The sequence below is a fragment of the Xenia sp. Carnegie-2017 genome, unplaced genomic scaffold (genome assembly GCF_021976095.1).
Source record: "Xenia sp. Carnegie-2017 unplaced genomic scaffold, XeniaSp_v1 HiC_scaffold_22, whole genome shotgun sequence".
NCBI lineage: Eukaryota > Metazoa > Cnidaria > Anthozoa > Malacalcyonacea > Xeniidae > Xenia > Xenia sp. Carnegie-2017.
In genome coordinates, this window is record NW_025813485.1 from 15,855,199 (window position 1) to 15,870,476 (window position 15,278).

A 15,278-nucleotide genomic window follows, 5' to 3' on the forward strand; every position below is an offset into this window, starting at 1 on the left:
CAATCGTTGAGAGAAGTCTGAACGACCTAATTAGCTACTAAAACTTGCTACAAATTCAACCGAATGAAAACACTGTAACTGGAAGTGCAGAATAAGGATAATTAAAGGTTCTTCTCCTTGTGCGAAAACTTCTAGAAATTTATCAAGTTCAAATATTAAAAAAGCACTTGTCCAAACTGGATCTTGAGGATGGATGGAAATCATGGATTGGAAGACAGTAATAAAGTTATTGAATCTAGACGACTGGCAATAAAATATTGCGTCTTTTCAGCATTTGCTGCTTTCTGTAGTGCTGTATTTGCAGTTGTTGGTTTATCTTTAGTCACTGAACATCGTTTTGGTGGTTTATCATCAATAACTGTTGTTGGATTGGTCTTCACTGCTTTGGCTGCTCTATCAAGTATTCTTGCATTTGTCTTTAAAGGAATTTCCAAATATTACTATTTATAAAAAAAATTACCGGTGCATTCTTTGTGAATTGTACGTGTTTGAAGTTTGGTAATCAATAATCCTAATTCTGCGATATTTGGACGGTGGTTTGAACCGATGTGAATTTTACTTTTTTTTGATCAATAACATTTTTACTTACATACATCTTTTGATGACTTATTCAAGATTAGCATTTTCTTTCTGATCTTTCTAATTTACTGAATAAAACATTTTCCATGTTCCCTCTCATTTAAACTAAAATAAAATTCAGCTTCAATGTAACTTTTCATTAGTTTTGGTTAGACATCTCGCCGATATCAATCAGGAAAGAAACTGGGATCGCCCTGAAGTTTCGGTGGTTTGGTTTTATACTAACGTTTCTGCATTATTGCAACAAGCAAATAACCGATATTTTGCTTATGTAAAAAATAATAAAAGTTTTGAACTTTTCTTTGATTAATTGTGTTTTGTAAATACGTTTTACCATGACGACAAAATTACCTCAAATAACAAAATCTATGCATGTATGTATCGGTATGGATATCTTTCTAACTTCGCTGTGTTACACTTCTGTGTGATAACTAGATTTTTTGCTGTTATTGATGCAATGGACAGTCACAATGTGATAAAATAAGGATTCAGGTATTTTAGAGCTGACTTAATTAAAAACGACAAGTTTTTTTAAAATAAATATGTTACAACATCTCATGATGCCATCTTCAGTATTATAAGGAATATTATGTATGTAATAAATATATGAGTAATATGATACTGTGATACAATTTATGCACTTATGAATAAATTATTATATTACAATGAAATAGTGGTTAGAATTAATGAAAGTATTTACAGGCTGAATATACTGTTAAAACGAAAAACTTGAACGTTAAGATTAGGGTTAGTTTTGTTAATGTGAAGTGATTCTTTGATTTTGAGTGCGAATGTAGCACCTGCAGTATCGATGATTTTAAAGCAAGAGGGCGAATAGTTAGTTTTGCATGAAGGTGGAATAAATTCAGTTATTAGCAGTTTCTTAAATGAATATATGGCGTCTGTGGATAGTAGTGCGTCCTTGACGTTTTTTCACAACTACTACATTTTCTTCAATGTGATCTACTGTTGTGTCAAGATACTTTTTGTTGTTCAATAACCGGCTAAAAGAATATACAAAATTTAAGAATGCAATATTTGTTATTAAAGTACAGTAAAACTAGGGACACAAGGATACTGCAAAGTTTCAAAAAGCAAATTTTCTTCAACATTCTAAATGAAAAGCGTTTCAGATTAACTGTTTAGAAGAATTGTTTTAGCAGGCTAAACAGTACGTCCATGACGAAAATGCTATGTAACAATGCAATTGTATTTAAAGTAATAAAGTTATTCCCAGAAACTATGCACGTATAAATGTATATGTTTTCTTGTGATGACATAATGAATCCATGAATCACACCAGATGATGAAAAGGTGTCGAGAGTTGCTAAATAGCAGCAGAAACGTCCATAAAAACAAATAACAGAACTTGTTCACTAAACGTAAAATACACAAAATTTACAAACGACAAATTTTGTAGAAAATATACGTGGTATTTTTGAACCATGCATAACGAGTTTTTAAATAGTATATCTGTATAGTCATACTCTAGAACGCTTTTTTGTGAATCTTGCCCGTCGCCCAGGCAATATTCCCTTTGAATATGTCGAATAGATGCAACAACTCAAGCTTTTGAATAACGAAATTTTTATTCCCTGGCAATGTTTATCAACTACGTATATCGCTCACTCACTCAGACTCTCTCTTCAACTCATTTACAACAAAACATCAATCAAAATTCTTTTAAGCCTATTGGTTAACGAAATTAAACAACTAAGGAGAATTTGTCTCTCTGTCAGTAGGACATTCAATTACATAACTTATTCCCAACACACTCCCCCTATACATCTGAAGATAAGATGTATATCTAAATGGATTACTGTTCTAGGAAGTGTTTCAAATCTCTTCGTTTTCTTCGTCAGCAATCGATTTGATGATCCCCGCTGCATTTTCAGCTGCCTTACGCTTTGGCTTGAATGGTTGAGCGTCTGGATTAAGATCAGGTCTCTCTTCATGGCTCTGTCGATCACAAGCTAATTCCATTGGGTAAAGCAATTGAACTGGTCGTTCTAGGTTTCCATTTGGCGTTTTCAACATTACCCCACGTATCACTCCATCTCTTCCTGGATATGTCTCTATAACGATCCCAAGAGGCCATTTCCTCTATTCTTTTCGTTGGATTTGATCAGCACGACGTCTCCTACGTTTACAATGAACTTTTAGTCCCATGACTCATGTTATGTCGTTCTCGCAGTGCAGTGAGGTATTCTTTCGACCATCTTTTCCACAAGGCTTGTTTGCAAGATTTCAAGTATCTTGCCCTCTTACGTAAGTCCGGATCACTTTCGACCCATAATTTCTGTTCTGGCAGATGATTGGATCTCTGGAATAAAAAAGAGCTCGGGTGTCAACACCGGCAGTTGAACATCGTCTTCAACATAACTGAGCGGTCTTCTATTGATTTGCACTTCAACGTCAAGTATCACTTCACACAGTTCTTCCCACTTCAGATTTGCGCCTCCAATTGTCTTATACATCGCTTGTTTGACAATTCCTATCAGCCGCTCGAACTGCCCTCCCCACCATGGTGCTCGGGACAAGTTAAACTGCCATTTAATGTCGAATTCCTCCAAATAACCTTGAAGACGTTCCTCCTTTCGTAAACTATCTATCCACTTCGCAGTTTTATGAACGTGCCCCCCATTGTCTGAATAGATCTTCCTGGGTCTTCCCCTCCGAGCAATGAACCGTTTCAAACTTGGTATGAACGTGGAAGCAGATAGGTCCGGCATCATGTCCAAGTACACTGCTCGAGTTAGACTACATGAAAACAGCGCCAGATACGCTTTGCAATCCTTGCTTGACTTCCCTTTGTAACGTATTGGTCCCGCGAAATCTACGCCAATCACCTCGAACGCTGTTTCGCCACAAGTCCGGTCCTCGGGTAACTTTCCAGGAGGGGGTGTGGGAACTGATGTCGCTCGATATCTTTTACAACCAAAACACTCCTTTCTAACTTTCTTTACAAGGCTTCTTAACTTCGGTATCCAATACGTCTCTCTTACAGCAGCCATTGTCAATCCAACACCTCCATGTAACGTTTCACGATGCAACTTTTCCACTACTCTTTGAGCTAGCAAGGAATCTGTGGGAAGGTAGATAGGATACTGACCCACAATTCGGCCACGACATTCTAAAATCCCTTCTGTATTGCGCGTAAGATTAAGTTCTTTGCATTGTTGCTCGTACTTTGGTTGTAATTGACCTTGCTTTTGGGCTTGTTTGACAAATTTCATCTTAGCCTCTTCAATCTCGGTAAAGGATAATGGTCCTGTTCTCTTTTCCCCTTGTGTACAATTGTTTACGAACCTGAAGAGCCATGACGACACTCTTAGAGCTCGTTTAAGTGAGCATTTTCTTAATAACTGTTCCAGAACATCACCACTGTACTGTTTTGTTGTCATTGCGATACTTTTTTTGGGAGACTGTCGCTTCTGCTTCTGTTGCAGTAGTTGGAGTTGTGGTTATATTAGTTGGCCATCTGCTCATATCAGATAACCATTCTGGACCGTAGAGCCACGTCTGATTTAATTTCCCACCCCCTGCTGGCCAAATCTGCAGGATTTTCGGATGTGGGTACATATCGCCATTTTATTTCAGGATGTTGGTGTATCTTACGGACACGGTTTGAGACAAACTGCTTATACTGGCCCCGTCCAAGTATCCAATGCAAGGCGACAGTGCTGTCTAGCCATGCAAAACTTTGCGGCCGTGACAAATGATCCAAAGCGTTTCGCACATTCACAAGAAGGTTCGCTGCCATGTGGGCTGACACAAGTTCTAGCCGTGGAACAGTTAGGTCCTCTTTTGCCAGACGACTTTTACCAGCAACTAGAATTTGAGTAGTTCCCGATTCTTGATGAATAACTGAGTACACTGCAGCTCCTACACCTTGTGTGCTAGCATCCCCGAATGCGTGCAGCTCTAAAGACTTGATTGGTTCTCGGAACCCAGCTAATGATCGCGGAACACTTACTTCACACGGAAGATTGCTCTCCCAGCAGTCCCATCGATACTTCAAAGAATGGCTTAGCCGTACATCCCACAAGAGCTTCTCCTTACAGATATCACGATAAATTATCTTTCCCTCTAGAATTAAGGGTGATGTAATTCCCAAAGGGTCATAAACCTGAGCCAATCTACTCAGTACTTCACGTTTCGTTTTTGCCGATTTCTCTGATGGGATCACTATGGAAATCTCGTCACTTTTCTTTTTCCATAACAGTCCCAGCACTTTAGATTCTCCAGATTTAGTTCCAAGTTGTTGTTTTGCTAAAGTTTCTTCTTCATCATCCTTTTCTTCTTCATCTGCTTCAAGCTCATGGGCATTTGAGTTCCACTTATGTAAATTGAAATTGGCGTCGTTGAATACATCGATTGATTTCCTTTTCCTTTCCTTGGCTTTGTCTACTGTTTGTCCCCCACTAAGCAGATCGTCGACATACATAGATTTCTTCAGTTCCTCAACGATATCTGGCATCTTTGTTTTCCAAGTTTCTAGGTGATGCTCTAGCACTCCCCCAAGCAGAAATGGGGAGCAAGTTAGGCCGAAGACGACTCTTGTGAATCTATATGTCAAGGGTTCAGGTTGACTGTCACTCTTCCAGTGAAACCGTAAGGCATCTCTTTCTTGTTCTTTTATTCGGATCTGGAGGAATGCCTTTTCTATATCGCCACAAAGTGCAACTGGAAATGAACGATGATGAACCAATACGCTCCAAAGCTTATTCTGTAACGGCGGGCCTGGGTAAAGGCAATCATTCAAGGATGGAGCACTTGGAGTCGCTCGAGCGGATGCATCGTAAACTACACGGATTTTCGTTGTTTGTGCAGCTTCACGTATCACGGGTTTATGAGGTAAGTAGAACTCCCTACCCACTGGGGCTCGGTTACAAGTTCAACTACCCTTTGCTGACTTGTTCCTCAATAATCCTGTTATACTCACTGGCCATTCCTTCCCTGTCTAATCTCTTTACAAGACTGTTGAGGCGTCGCAAACTTCCTTCTTTGTAAGATGGTAAGGGAGGATGGTTACCTCGCCACAGTAGACCAGACTCGTACCAACCTTCTGAACTCCTGACCAATTGCTCCTTAAACTCTCCATACACTGAGGTTTGATCGTGTTCTGAGGTGTCGGCAAGTCCTAAAACATCCAACCGGCACAACTTCTCATAATCCTTTTGAGTGGTTTGTGTTAGTAACATATGATTGTGATCAAATTCTTTTCCAGGGGACATCACGAACCATCCCAGCTTGGTCAACTCCGCGATAGGTTCGCCATCTTTACCTATTCGGGGACGATTCTTTGTTTTTATTCTGGCATACTCCCCTCCCCCAAGAACTACATGTACTGGAAGCTGAGCCTTCGTGTCACCATCTTGGATATCAACCCTTTTAAGTGTGAGTATTTGGAAATCATATGGCTGTATTGGGGGTTTTTTACTGATAAAAGTTCACTTTTTTCCACTTTAATTAAATCTACTTCCATACCAAACTCTCCATCGAGGGACTCCACTTTAGTTGCATAGGTCTCCAGACGTTCTACACTACTACTCAGGAGCATGTCCACTTGTTTTGTTGTTATGTCAGCAGGTTTCATGCCAAGGACACTTACCAACTTTGCAGATGCATCGAGCTGCCAGCCCAGAATCAACTAACGCTCTGCACATGATCCCATTAACCTTTACAGTCAAGATTGGGAAGACTCCTTCGTTGGTTTTGTTGCAGTCATCAGGGTTTTCTTCCCCATTGCTTGTTCACACAAAGAAGTATGATGCCTTCTCGCAATGTTGACAGGTTATTTTACTTGTACAATCGGCTGCTCTATGCCCTTCTCCGGTACAGTTGAAGCAGCGGCTTTTTGCCAATATTTGTTTCCTTTCGTTGATATCCGTCACCTTTGAGCAGTCAACTGATTTATGATCGTTTGCATCGCAATATACACATTTTCGCTGACCGAATTTGGTGTTGAATACTCTTTCACGGGACTGTTTCTATTTTCCTTCCTTTCTCCTTCACATATAGGGTTTCTAGGGTTTCGCCTAGTCCATAATGTTAAGGCTTCTATTAGCTTAATGTAATCCCATTCATCCCAGTTGGGATCGGTACGAACCAAGTCGCTTCTTATACCAGACAATTTGTCCAATGTCATTGCAACACTTCCATTGATCTGCTCCAGTTTTCCCATAGTTTCTAAAGACTGTGCAATAGGTGAGTCTTTCGCAGAATTTATGCACCTTCTGTACATTGGCATCTGGTATGTTGGGTAAGTCAAGAATTTCTTTGGTGTAGGCTTTAATCACTTCTGACTCCTTTCCATACTTTGACTGAAGTATACTTTTGCTCGGTTATACCCTTCACTAGTGAAAGGTAGTGCTTCTATGGAATACTTGACATGTTTTCAAGCAACTCTCTCAAGTATGAAAATTTTGTTACATTGGAAATATTTGATTTGTCAATAGTCTCGCTGAACTGGTTCCAGAATCTTGGCCAATCTTTGTAGCTTCCGTTAAATTTTGAAATCACTAGCTTTGGTAGTTTAGCTTCCAGATTGCCACTAATTGTAGAATTCATTTCTCCTGTCTCTTCTGGTTTGTCCCTCTTGGACTCTTCCAATTGAGTCTTGTAGTGCAGCTTGGTTTCATACAACTCTTTCTCGAAATTCAACTGATCCTTTCTTAAATGTGCTTTCTTACTTTCATTCACTTCCATAAGCCACTTGCGTAATTGTTCTATTGCATTGTCAGCTTGACCGATGGTATTTTCTATCGATTCCTCCCACTCGGAAATGCTTTCGACTTTTCGCCGCTAGCTATTTTCAACCCTTCGACTGTACGTTTGGCGGTATCTGCTTCTTTTACTAATTCATTTAACGCATCACGATGTCTTTCGATTCTCCCGTGATTATCTGACGCAAGAATTCTCTCAGTTTTCCCGCAAGTGATCGTAATATGCTTGAGTTTTGCTTCAAGTGCTAGCTCCGCAGCTTCCTGCTTCGACATGTTTCAATACGAATTCTTGTTCTTGATCGAACTATTTTCACTTATCCCGTCGGAGGTGCCACGTTTTGTGAATCTTGCCCGTCGCCCAGGCAATATTCCCTTTGAATATGTCGAATAGATGCAACAACTCAAGCTTTTGAATAACGAAATTTTTATTCCCTGGCAATGTTTATCAACTACGTATATCGCTCACTCACTCAGACTCTCTCTTCAACTCATTTACAACAAAACATCAATCAAAATTCTTTTAAGCCTATTGGTTAACGAAATTAAACAACTAAGGAGAATTTGTCTCTCTGTCAGTAGGACATTCAATTACATAACTTATTCCCAACAGCTTCGACAAATTTTATAATCTTTAAATCTGTTCAGAGTTTCGTCCGTAACTTCTTTAGAGCCTCTTCTTGTTCATGTAATCTTTTTTTCAATTGTAAGACTTTAACCTCGCTCAACATCATTGCTTGGTTTTCATTGCTCAATGAATGGGACAATGAATGGGACAAGTCGACTTGGTTGTATGATGGTATGTTTACTTTACTTAGAGAGCATCCCAACGACTTTGTTCGTTGATCTATAGTAGACAAGAAATCTTTAGGTGAAATTTCACGGAATTGGTAGCATTTTCCCTCGCTTTTAACGTGCTGTTGGTCAATAGCACATGTACTAGTCCATCCTCTATAGTCCAAAGGTCGACTTATTTTTGCATTTGCTGGTACATTTTCTGTTTGGCCAACAAAGAAACATTCTGTTGGTGCCGTATGCCAAGATACGAAAGGATATATTGGTTTCCAAAATATTTGTGGGCTGCTGCTTAATTCTACGATTGGAATAGTTTCTTTTGCGCATGTTTTTAATTGTTGTTCTGACAGTGGTGGAGAACATTGTGGTGTAATAGGAAAATTATTTTCATTCGACGCATTTCCTTTTCCCATGAAAGAAGAAAATTGTTTCCAAACGTTTCCTTCAGATAAAGTAAAGACGCTTTCAATGACTGGCATACTACTTCTTTGACTACATTGCTCAAATAAATGTGTACACAAGTCGGGTGTAGTTTTTGTTTGTGTTGTGTTTGTTTGTGTTGGGTTTGTTTGTGTTGTGTTTGTTTGTTTTAGGTCTCCTGTCGTGGGCCTTTTTAAAATGCTAGCTGCCTCGTTGCTCGTTTTGAACTGGATATTGTGAAAATCATTTGCAAACTTTTCGTCTATGTCTTTCAGATTTGAATCTTCAATATTCTGTTGTTTTGTGTTCAAGTGAACAGTTTCGACAACGTTTGATTGTTTGTGCTCTGTGTCTTTGGAATGTTTGGTAATGAAGTCTTCTCCTTTCTTCATTTCTAACATATTACAATGTGTAAGTTCGTTAACATCTGCCTCTGTGCTAGTTTTAATGAAAGGGTTCGGTCTAGTTCGCCTAAAAATACACAATTTTAATTTATACAATTGCTTTTGCAAACCTGCAAACTATGCATTCATTATTCATACTATTTGTTTACTTTTACGGAGTCTTTTGCTTCGTTATATTAATTTTCCTTTGTATAAGCAACTATTTTAATCAGCTAATCAATAACTTCCGTGGGTACGTAATGTCTACTCGCGGCGTCATAAAATAATGAGCAGATAATTTGGGACTTTAGAATGAAAATTGTTTTTAATGGCTCATTGAGCCGGGCAGGTGTAAATAATACTTTACTCAGGCGCATCGACCACCAGGTCAAGCATAAAGTAGGCGGGAATTATGGCATTTTGCCATACTGTAGCCATAGGCCACCATATTTCAGTGTAATGGAGTCCTTGACCTTGTTAAATAACCATGAACATCCCGTAACAAAATGATATTCTGTATATATATTTCTTAAAAAACAAAATGACCACTATCTGCCATTGTTTGCACTTAAATCTTAACATATCTGTTCATTTAATCTTAAGTATGTGCGATGTTCGTTGGTAAAAGATAGTTTATATGAAACGTAATCTCGTCGCGATTATATAACTTTAACTTATAGTGACACTATTTATTATTGTTCACAAAAGAAATCCAAATTTTGGTGACTTTAATTAGACTGCAAATGCTAAACTACCGATGAAAACAATAAATTGTATTCGGTATTCATTATACATACCTAGGTTGTTTCTGTTTACGTTTCATCTTGTAAAACTTGTGTAACGTTTTTCAAATTAGCTAATGATTTCCGAGGGGAAAGTTCTAACAAAGTCTTTACTTGGCGATAAAGTTTTAAAGATTTAATAGTGCGTACACATAAAATAATTTGAATCACTATATGCGCAGTTTGCATGTTTGTTGAATAGTGACATTCCCAACGGAACTCCATATATGGTATAAACTTGTCATTATTTTGTTAATATTAACTTTTGTTTGATTTGCGTGGCAATGAGCCGCGTGACAATCCAATCAAACAAAGCTTTAGCAATAAAATGACCTCGAAAAAAGTATTGCTGTTTTCGTAAATTATTTTACTAATTTATTTACCTTATGCGGCACATTTTTGGTAGTTGGTCTTCAATAGATTTTTTCTTTAAACATTGTGTGTTTTATATGTATCTGAATTTTTTGCTTCTAACAATTCTAACAACCAAATTTCATTTCTTGACATTTTGATCACCAAATTCCCAAACAAATGTCAAACTTCAGTTTATCACAAGAAAACATACACTGGCTTACTTACTAACTTCCTTGGCTTTTCTCCGTTAAACTAAAAAATTGGCTTAGTACGTACTCTTCTTGAAAGATATTTTGTTATGACTGACATGGATGAACTGATTCATGCTACTGAAAATTGCACTTGTCTAATATTTGCCCGACATGTGAGTTTTATTGACAACGACAAAAAATTGACAATTAATATATAGTGCTGCTTTATTGCTAATGTTAAAAGACCAAATTCACGTTGACAAAGTATATTAAAATTTGAAGCTTGGACATAGCTGAAGACTTTTATGAAATTATTGCTCCACTAGCAAAGGTAGATAATTGATAATTTTTTTCTTGCGAATTGACTTCGTGGTTTTTGCTTGATCCTGATTCAATGTTATTGCTTTCTTTTGTGACTCTATTAGTTTCATTGCTTCTTGAATCTTGGCCTCTCTGAGTTCTTGGTCGAACTTCACGGTTTCCAAAACCAAAATTGACGAGAAGAGTTTTCAATGACTTTTTGTATAATGGCAGTCTCCATGCATATATTGTACTGTTAATAACAAAACGAATGCTGGATAGTATTGGATAAAATCTCCAGAATGATTGAAAACTGCTGTTCAACAAACATTGGTAACAACCAGTAACATGAAAGCAGAAAGCAACAAAATATGGAAGAATGTGAATAATTAAACAGACTGAAACTAAAATACAGTGTTAGCAAGAACTCTAGACACTTTAAGGTTCTCTTCTAACAATTCCTTATGACTTACGCTCGACTTTTTCAAAGCTTCGATGTTTTTCAAAAAAACGCAATGCGTGTATGGATGAACAGTCAAAGTGATAACACACAGAACAATGAAATTTCCTGCCAAAACACGAGTAAGCATGTTGTGGACGTCGTTGTCAAATGGTCCGAAATATATTACTGGCATAATGGTGATAGCAAAGCACCATGGGAAAATAACTACCATCGCCACTGCACACTTGTTGGAAGTAATTTTTTTGTAGATATACGCATGCGTGATAGCCAAATAGCGGTCTAGAGAAAACACCATTATCATCAATAATGAGCATTGAGAACCAATAGCAACGATGCAAAGGGCAATGTCGTGATTCGTCAGTGTAACACTTGCTTGCAGGTCTGGTGGTTTCAACTGGATTATCCAGTGTGCGATGAAGCCAAAAACTGAGAGTAGGTCCGCTATAGCAAGGTTCATGAGGAAATATGATGTTGCATTTCGTAAACGTACCAACGGATCTTTGTATATCACTAGCAAAAGAATGCTATTTGCGATTGTTGCAATTATGTAAAGCAAGATTCGAAATACCCTCTCGACTACTTTATTTTTTGGGATGCTCGAATAGTCACTTGCAAACTGTGAGCAATTTTCAAACGCCTTGAATTCTTCATATGTTATGGGAATTGTGAAGTTATGTTCGCACGAATTATTCATTATACTGTCGCAGTCGTCCTAAATGAAAATTACAAAATAAAAATGATTTTCGGCAGATAATTTTAACTAAGGAAATAAATGATTTGACCTCGTATACAATGAAGCATAGTAATTTATTTAACTATGATTATTTTATTGCTTGCGGCATTACTATGAAAAAAGGATGCGGAAAATGAAACAGCGTCAATTACCTGTTATCTAATATGACATATATATATAGTACATGCGGTATTATTCCTATCAATAAGACCGATGTATTATCTTTTAATTATTGTAGCTTTGCCGACATACCTCTTTGTCGCAATTTTGTCACAAAATTATCGATACGCAATTACCAAAACAAAATTTTGTACAAGTGAATACTGATAACCTATTTCAAATTCTTTCATCCGAAAATAATTATTCAGGACAATAGTGGTCATAGCAAATTTTTACGATTTTTTACACAAGAAAAAGCTGGAAGATAGTCAAATGGCCTGAAAAAGCGTAATTGTCTGTTATAGCAGTTTGAGTACGGAGTTAAATAAACAACAACTAAGGCAAAGTTTATAAAGTTTCTAAACAATAAAGTGTCTCAATTTTAACTTGTTATTTTAGCTTGTTGCTTTCGCCCGATGATTCAATACGTTTTCCCCATTTACATAGCTTAGAATTATAATGTAAATTTTTCACATAAATTTGTTTACCTGTACTCCAAATGTTGTATTGTAAAGCCAACAAGAAAACTATTCATAATACGTAGAAAAATAGCAGTGCATTAATCTTAATCCACTTTTAAGTTTTAGGATTTTAGTTAAGCACCTACAAATAACTCGAGCTGTGACGTTTAAAACCTTTGGTAATAATTACGTTTAAAACGATTTGCAAAACAATACGAGTCGTTTTCACAAACATATAGACAGAACTGCCAATCTGCTCATGAAATGAAACATGCATAAATAAAGTAGTATGTCAGTAAACATATGGCATGAATATCATTACAGATGCTAATATATAAAAGAATTATCGCTACTGTAATATATAACTAAAATAAGTATGTATTTTCATCTCGGTAATTTACAGACGTAACCACTCAATAAACTTGCACCATTATAATATACAGTAAGCCATCTGCAATCAAAGAATGAACAACGAAAATTAAGCCAGCGCGCAGCTCTAACGATCTTACCATATAGAAATCCCATGGTCAGAATTTTATTTTATGTCCACACGCCATGAAAACTTCACACAGTATAAATACATGCAGAATTAAAGTGAAATTTTTAATAATTACGCATGGGTAATTAATAATATTTGTGGGGTCTCGTATCCTTGAGACATGAGTTGGAAATGTAAAATTTAAAAATCCCCATCTCCATTGTTTTATTGCGATCTAAAATTGACTTACTTTTCAATTCTGTAGTACCATCAACTTCTAATTCGTACGTGGTTTAGATGCATTAAATCTCTATAGCTATCTGTCTACGAAGAAAATCTCACTTCAAATGGAAATGATTTGAAAGATTGAATAGAAATGTTTAATGGATGTTCTCTTTACTGCTAACAACTATCTATAGAAGTGTTTTATGTTGACAACAAGAATAAATGTCAAATCAAAATCAAAGAATGTTATCTCAGTGAACCTAATACACAAAACTACTGCTAATATTGAGGCCATTTGATAAATAATTACAACTGATTTGTAGATACGATATTAGACTGACTTCACCAGATGTTTAAATGAAATAGTGAAAAAGATCTTCGATAAACGTTACTTAAAGATTCAAATGTAGTTAACAGTTTATTCAATGTGAATTCACGCTGTTGTTATTTAAAGATGTATATATCGTGCTGTTAGTTAAAAAGGCAAAGGCCTCCTGCTAAAAGAATTGCATCACACATATGAAAAACTTTATTGCTGAAGTAAGGTGGTTAAAATATACTACAACAAGAAGTAGTTTATTGTATTAGGAACTAAATCAAACAATAGGTGTTGCTGACAGATTAGCCTCTTTTCAATAAAAAACCAAGCCATGACTTGCCCATTACTATTTCACACAACTATGTACTGACATGTATTACTTATTTGTTCTAAAGAGTGAAAATTATTTTGTAATAATTCTGATTCCAGTATTGAAATATGTTTCATTTGATTTTATCTTATGTCTATCACGAATGTGGAATAAACAGAATGAATGTAAGGAATTTGATATCATGCAAACGAAGTCTACAATTTATTTTAGTGCATGTTATTTGTCTTAAATAAATTTCCTGTAAAATGACGATGTAATATCTCATAATTTCTGTGTACAAGTACGTAAAAAGAACAAATGTCAAACAACGACCAGCCTTGATACTTGTGTCATGTCATTTGATGATGACAAACTATATCCAGTTAAAGTTAAAGCCACAATGATAAATTACTTTGATGAAATAAGTCAGATACAATGACTTTTCAAAAATCGGACTGATTTACTAACGCGTGTAATCATCTACGTTGTGTACGACACAGGTCATCATTTAACTTGTGTTTTCAAGTGGAATATTATTCGTTAATTTTACTTACCTTTATTGTTTTACCGGCCTCTTGTTTTTCTTAAGAACTCAGGTGACGTCTATGCCTGTAAATGATTATTTTAAAAAACTGTCAAGCATTTATTCACTTCGTAAATTGTCGATCAACACCTTCGTCTGTCTTGCTCATCTCCTTCATGAAGGATGATCATTTAAGGGTAAATCACATTGATATGACACATAGAAGACATAGCATCACTCCACGTCGGATATCATTTTAATCCCTCGGAAACCTGCAATTCTTTTAATGTCTCTGCACTTACTATACCTTTTAAAACTTATGGCTACTACAAAATTAATGATAGTACTACAGCACTAATTGGTCGAAAATCTATTAAATTTAATACCTAAAACAGGTCGCTCATGGATTCATGGTGGTCCAGACAGATGTACACCAAAAAGTCTTTAACTTCTATATGCTCAAGAACAAAGGAAGCACTTTTTCATCAAAACTGATCTACTCCCGTCTGTGCATCTGTTACATAAAGTCGAAACTGAAGATGGTTCACGCTAAGCCTGTTTACAAAAGTCGTATGGGTAAATTATGTATTAATGGGAAGGGATGTCATCTTCATTTACATTCGTCCTCGTTGAACTGAGCGTCTATAAATCATTCATGGAACATAAAAAAGTTATCGCTGAAATTTTAGAAAATGAATAAATTAACTTATTTTACATTATTTTCTGGAAATTCTCCCAAACTTTCTTTTTCTATAATCATCAGAAAATTATATTTGTTTTAAAGCCGTATTTTCATATAATTTTTTGATTTTTTATTGCCAAAAAGACATGTTTTATGTTAGAGCAACCGAAGTTGTCAGCTGAATCAATATTGTTTTTTCTTCAGTCAGGCTGACGCAAACGAATATATGCATATTCTTTATTTACTTAAGCTAAAATATGGATAATGCATATCTTTATTGTCAAATGTAACAAACGAATAAAATGTAACTGTATGTCTAAACAAATGTAAAATATTTACCTGAAAATTCCAGGAACCAGAGTAATACTCCACTTTTTGTTGGGAACAAGTTAAACG

At 36.3% G+C, this 15,278-nt stretch overlaps 3 protein-coding genes and 1 long non-coding RNA gene across 4 annotated transcripts; all 4 read right to left on the reverse strand.

The window, feature by feature from the left end:
* Window positions 1-2,858: 2,858 nt before the first annotated feature.
* On the reverse strand, window positions 2,859-3,983 carry LOC124445205. The gene has a single exon (XM_046995913.1). The coding sequence runs from the start codon at window positions 3,981-3,983 to the stop codon at window positions 2,859-2,861; it is 1,125 nt and encodes a 374-aa protein (XP_046851869.1).
* An 86-nt stretch (window positions 3,984-4,069) lies between these two features.
* LOC124445206 lies at window positions 4,070-5,478 on the reverse strand. Its single transcript, XM_046995914.1, has one exon. It carries the CDS (start codon window positions 5,057-5,059, stop codon window positions 4,070-4,072), a length of 990 nt encoding a protein of 329 aa, XP_046851870.1. The 5' UTR covers window positions 5,060-5,478.
* A 2,236-nt stretch (window positions 5,479-7,714) lies between these two features.
* On the reverse strand, window positions 7,715-9,882 carry LOC124446670. Its single transcript, XM_046997520.1, has 2 exons — window positions 9,700-9,882; window positions 7,715-8,990 (listed from the first exon to the last, which is right to left on the reverse strand). Exons 1-2 carry the CDS (start codon window positions 9,723-9,725, stop codon window positions 7,949-7,951), a joined length of 1,068 nt encoding a protein of 355 aa, XP_046853476.1. The 5' UTR covers window positions 9,726-9,882; the 3' UTR covers window positions 7,715-7,948.
* A 3,672-nt stretch (window positions 9,883-13,554) lies between these two features.
* On the reverse strand, window positions 13,555-14,781 carry LOC124446676. The gene is made up of 2 exons (XR_006948507.1): window positions 14,587-14,781; window positions 13,555-14,286 (listed from the first exon to the last, which is right to left on the reverse strand). It is a non-coding gene; the product is annotated as an uncharacterized LOC124446676 (long non-coding RNA).
* Window positions 14,782-15,278: the final 497 nt, after the last annotated feature.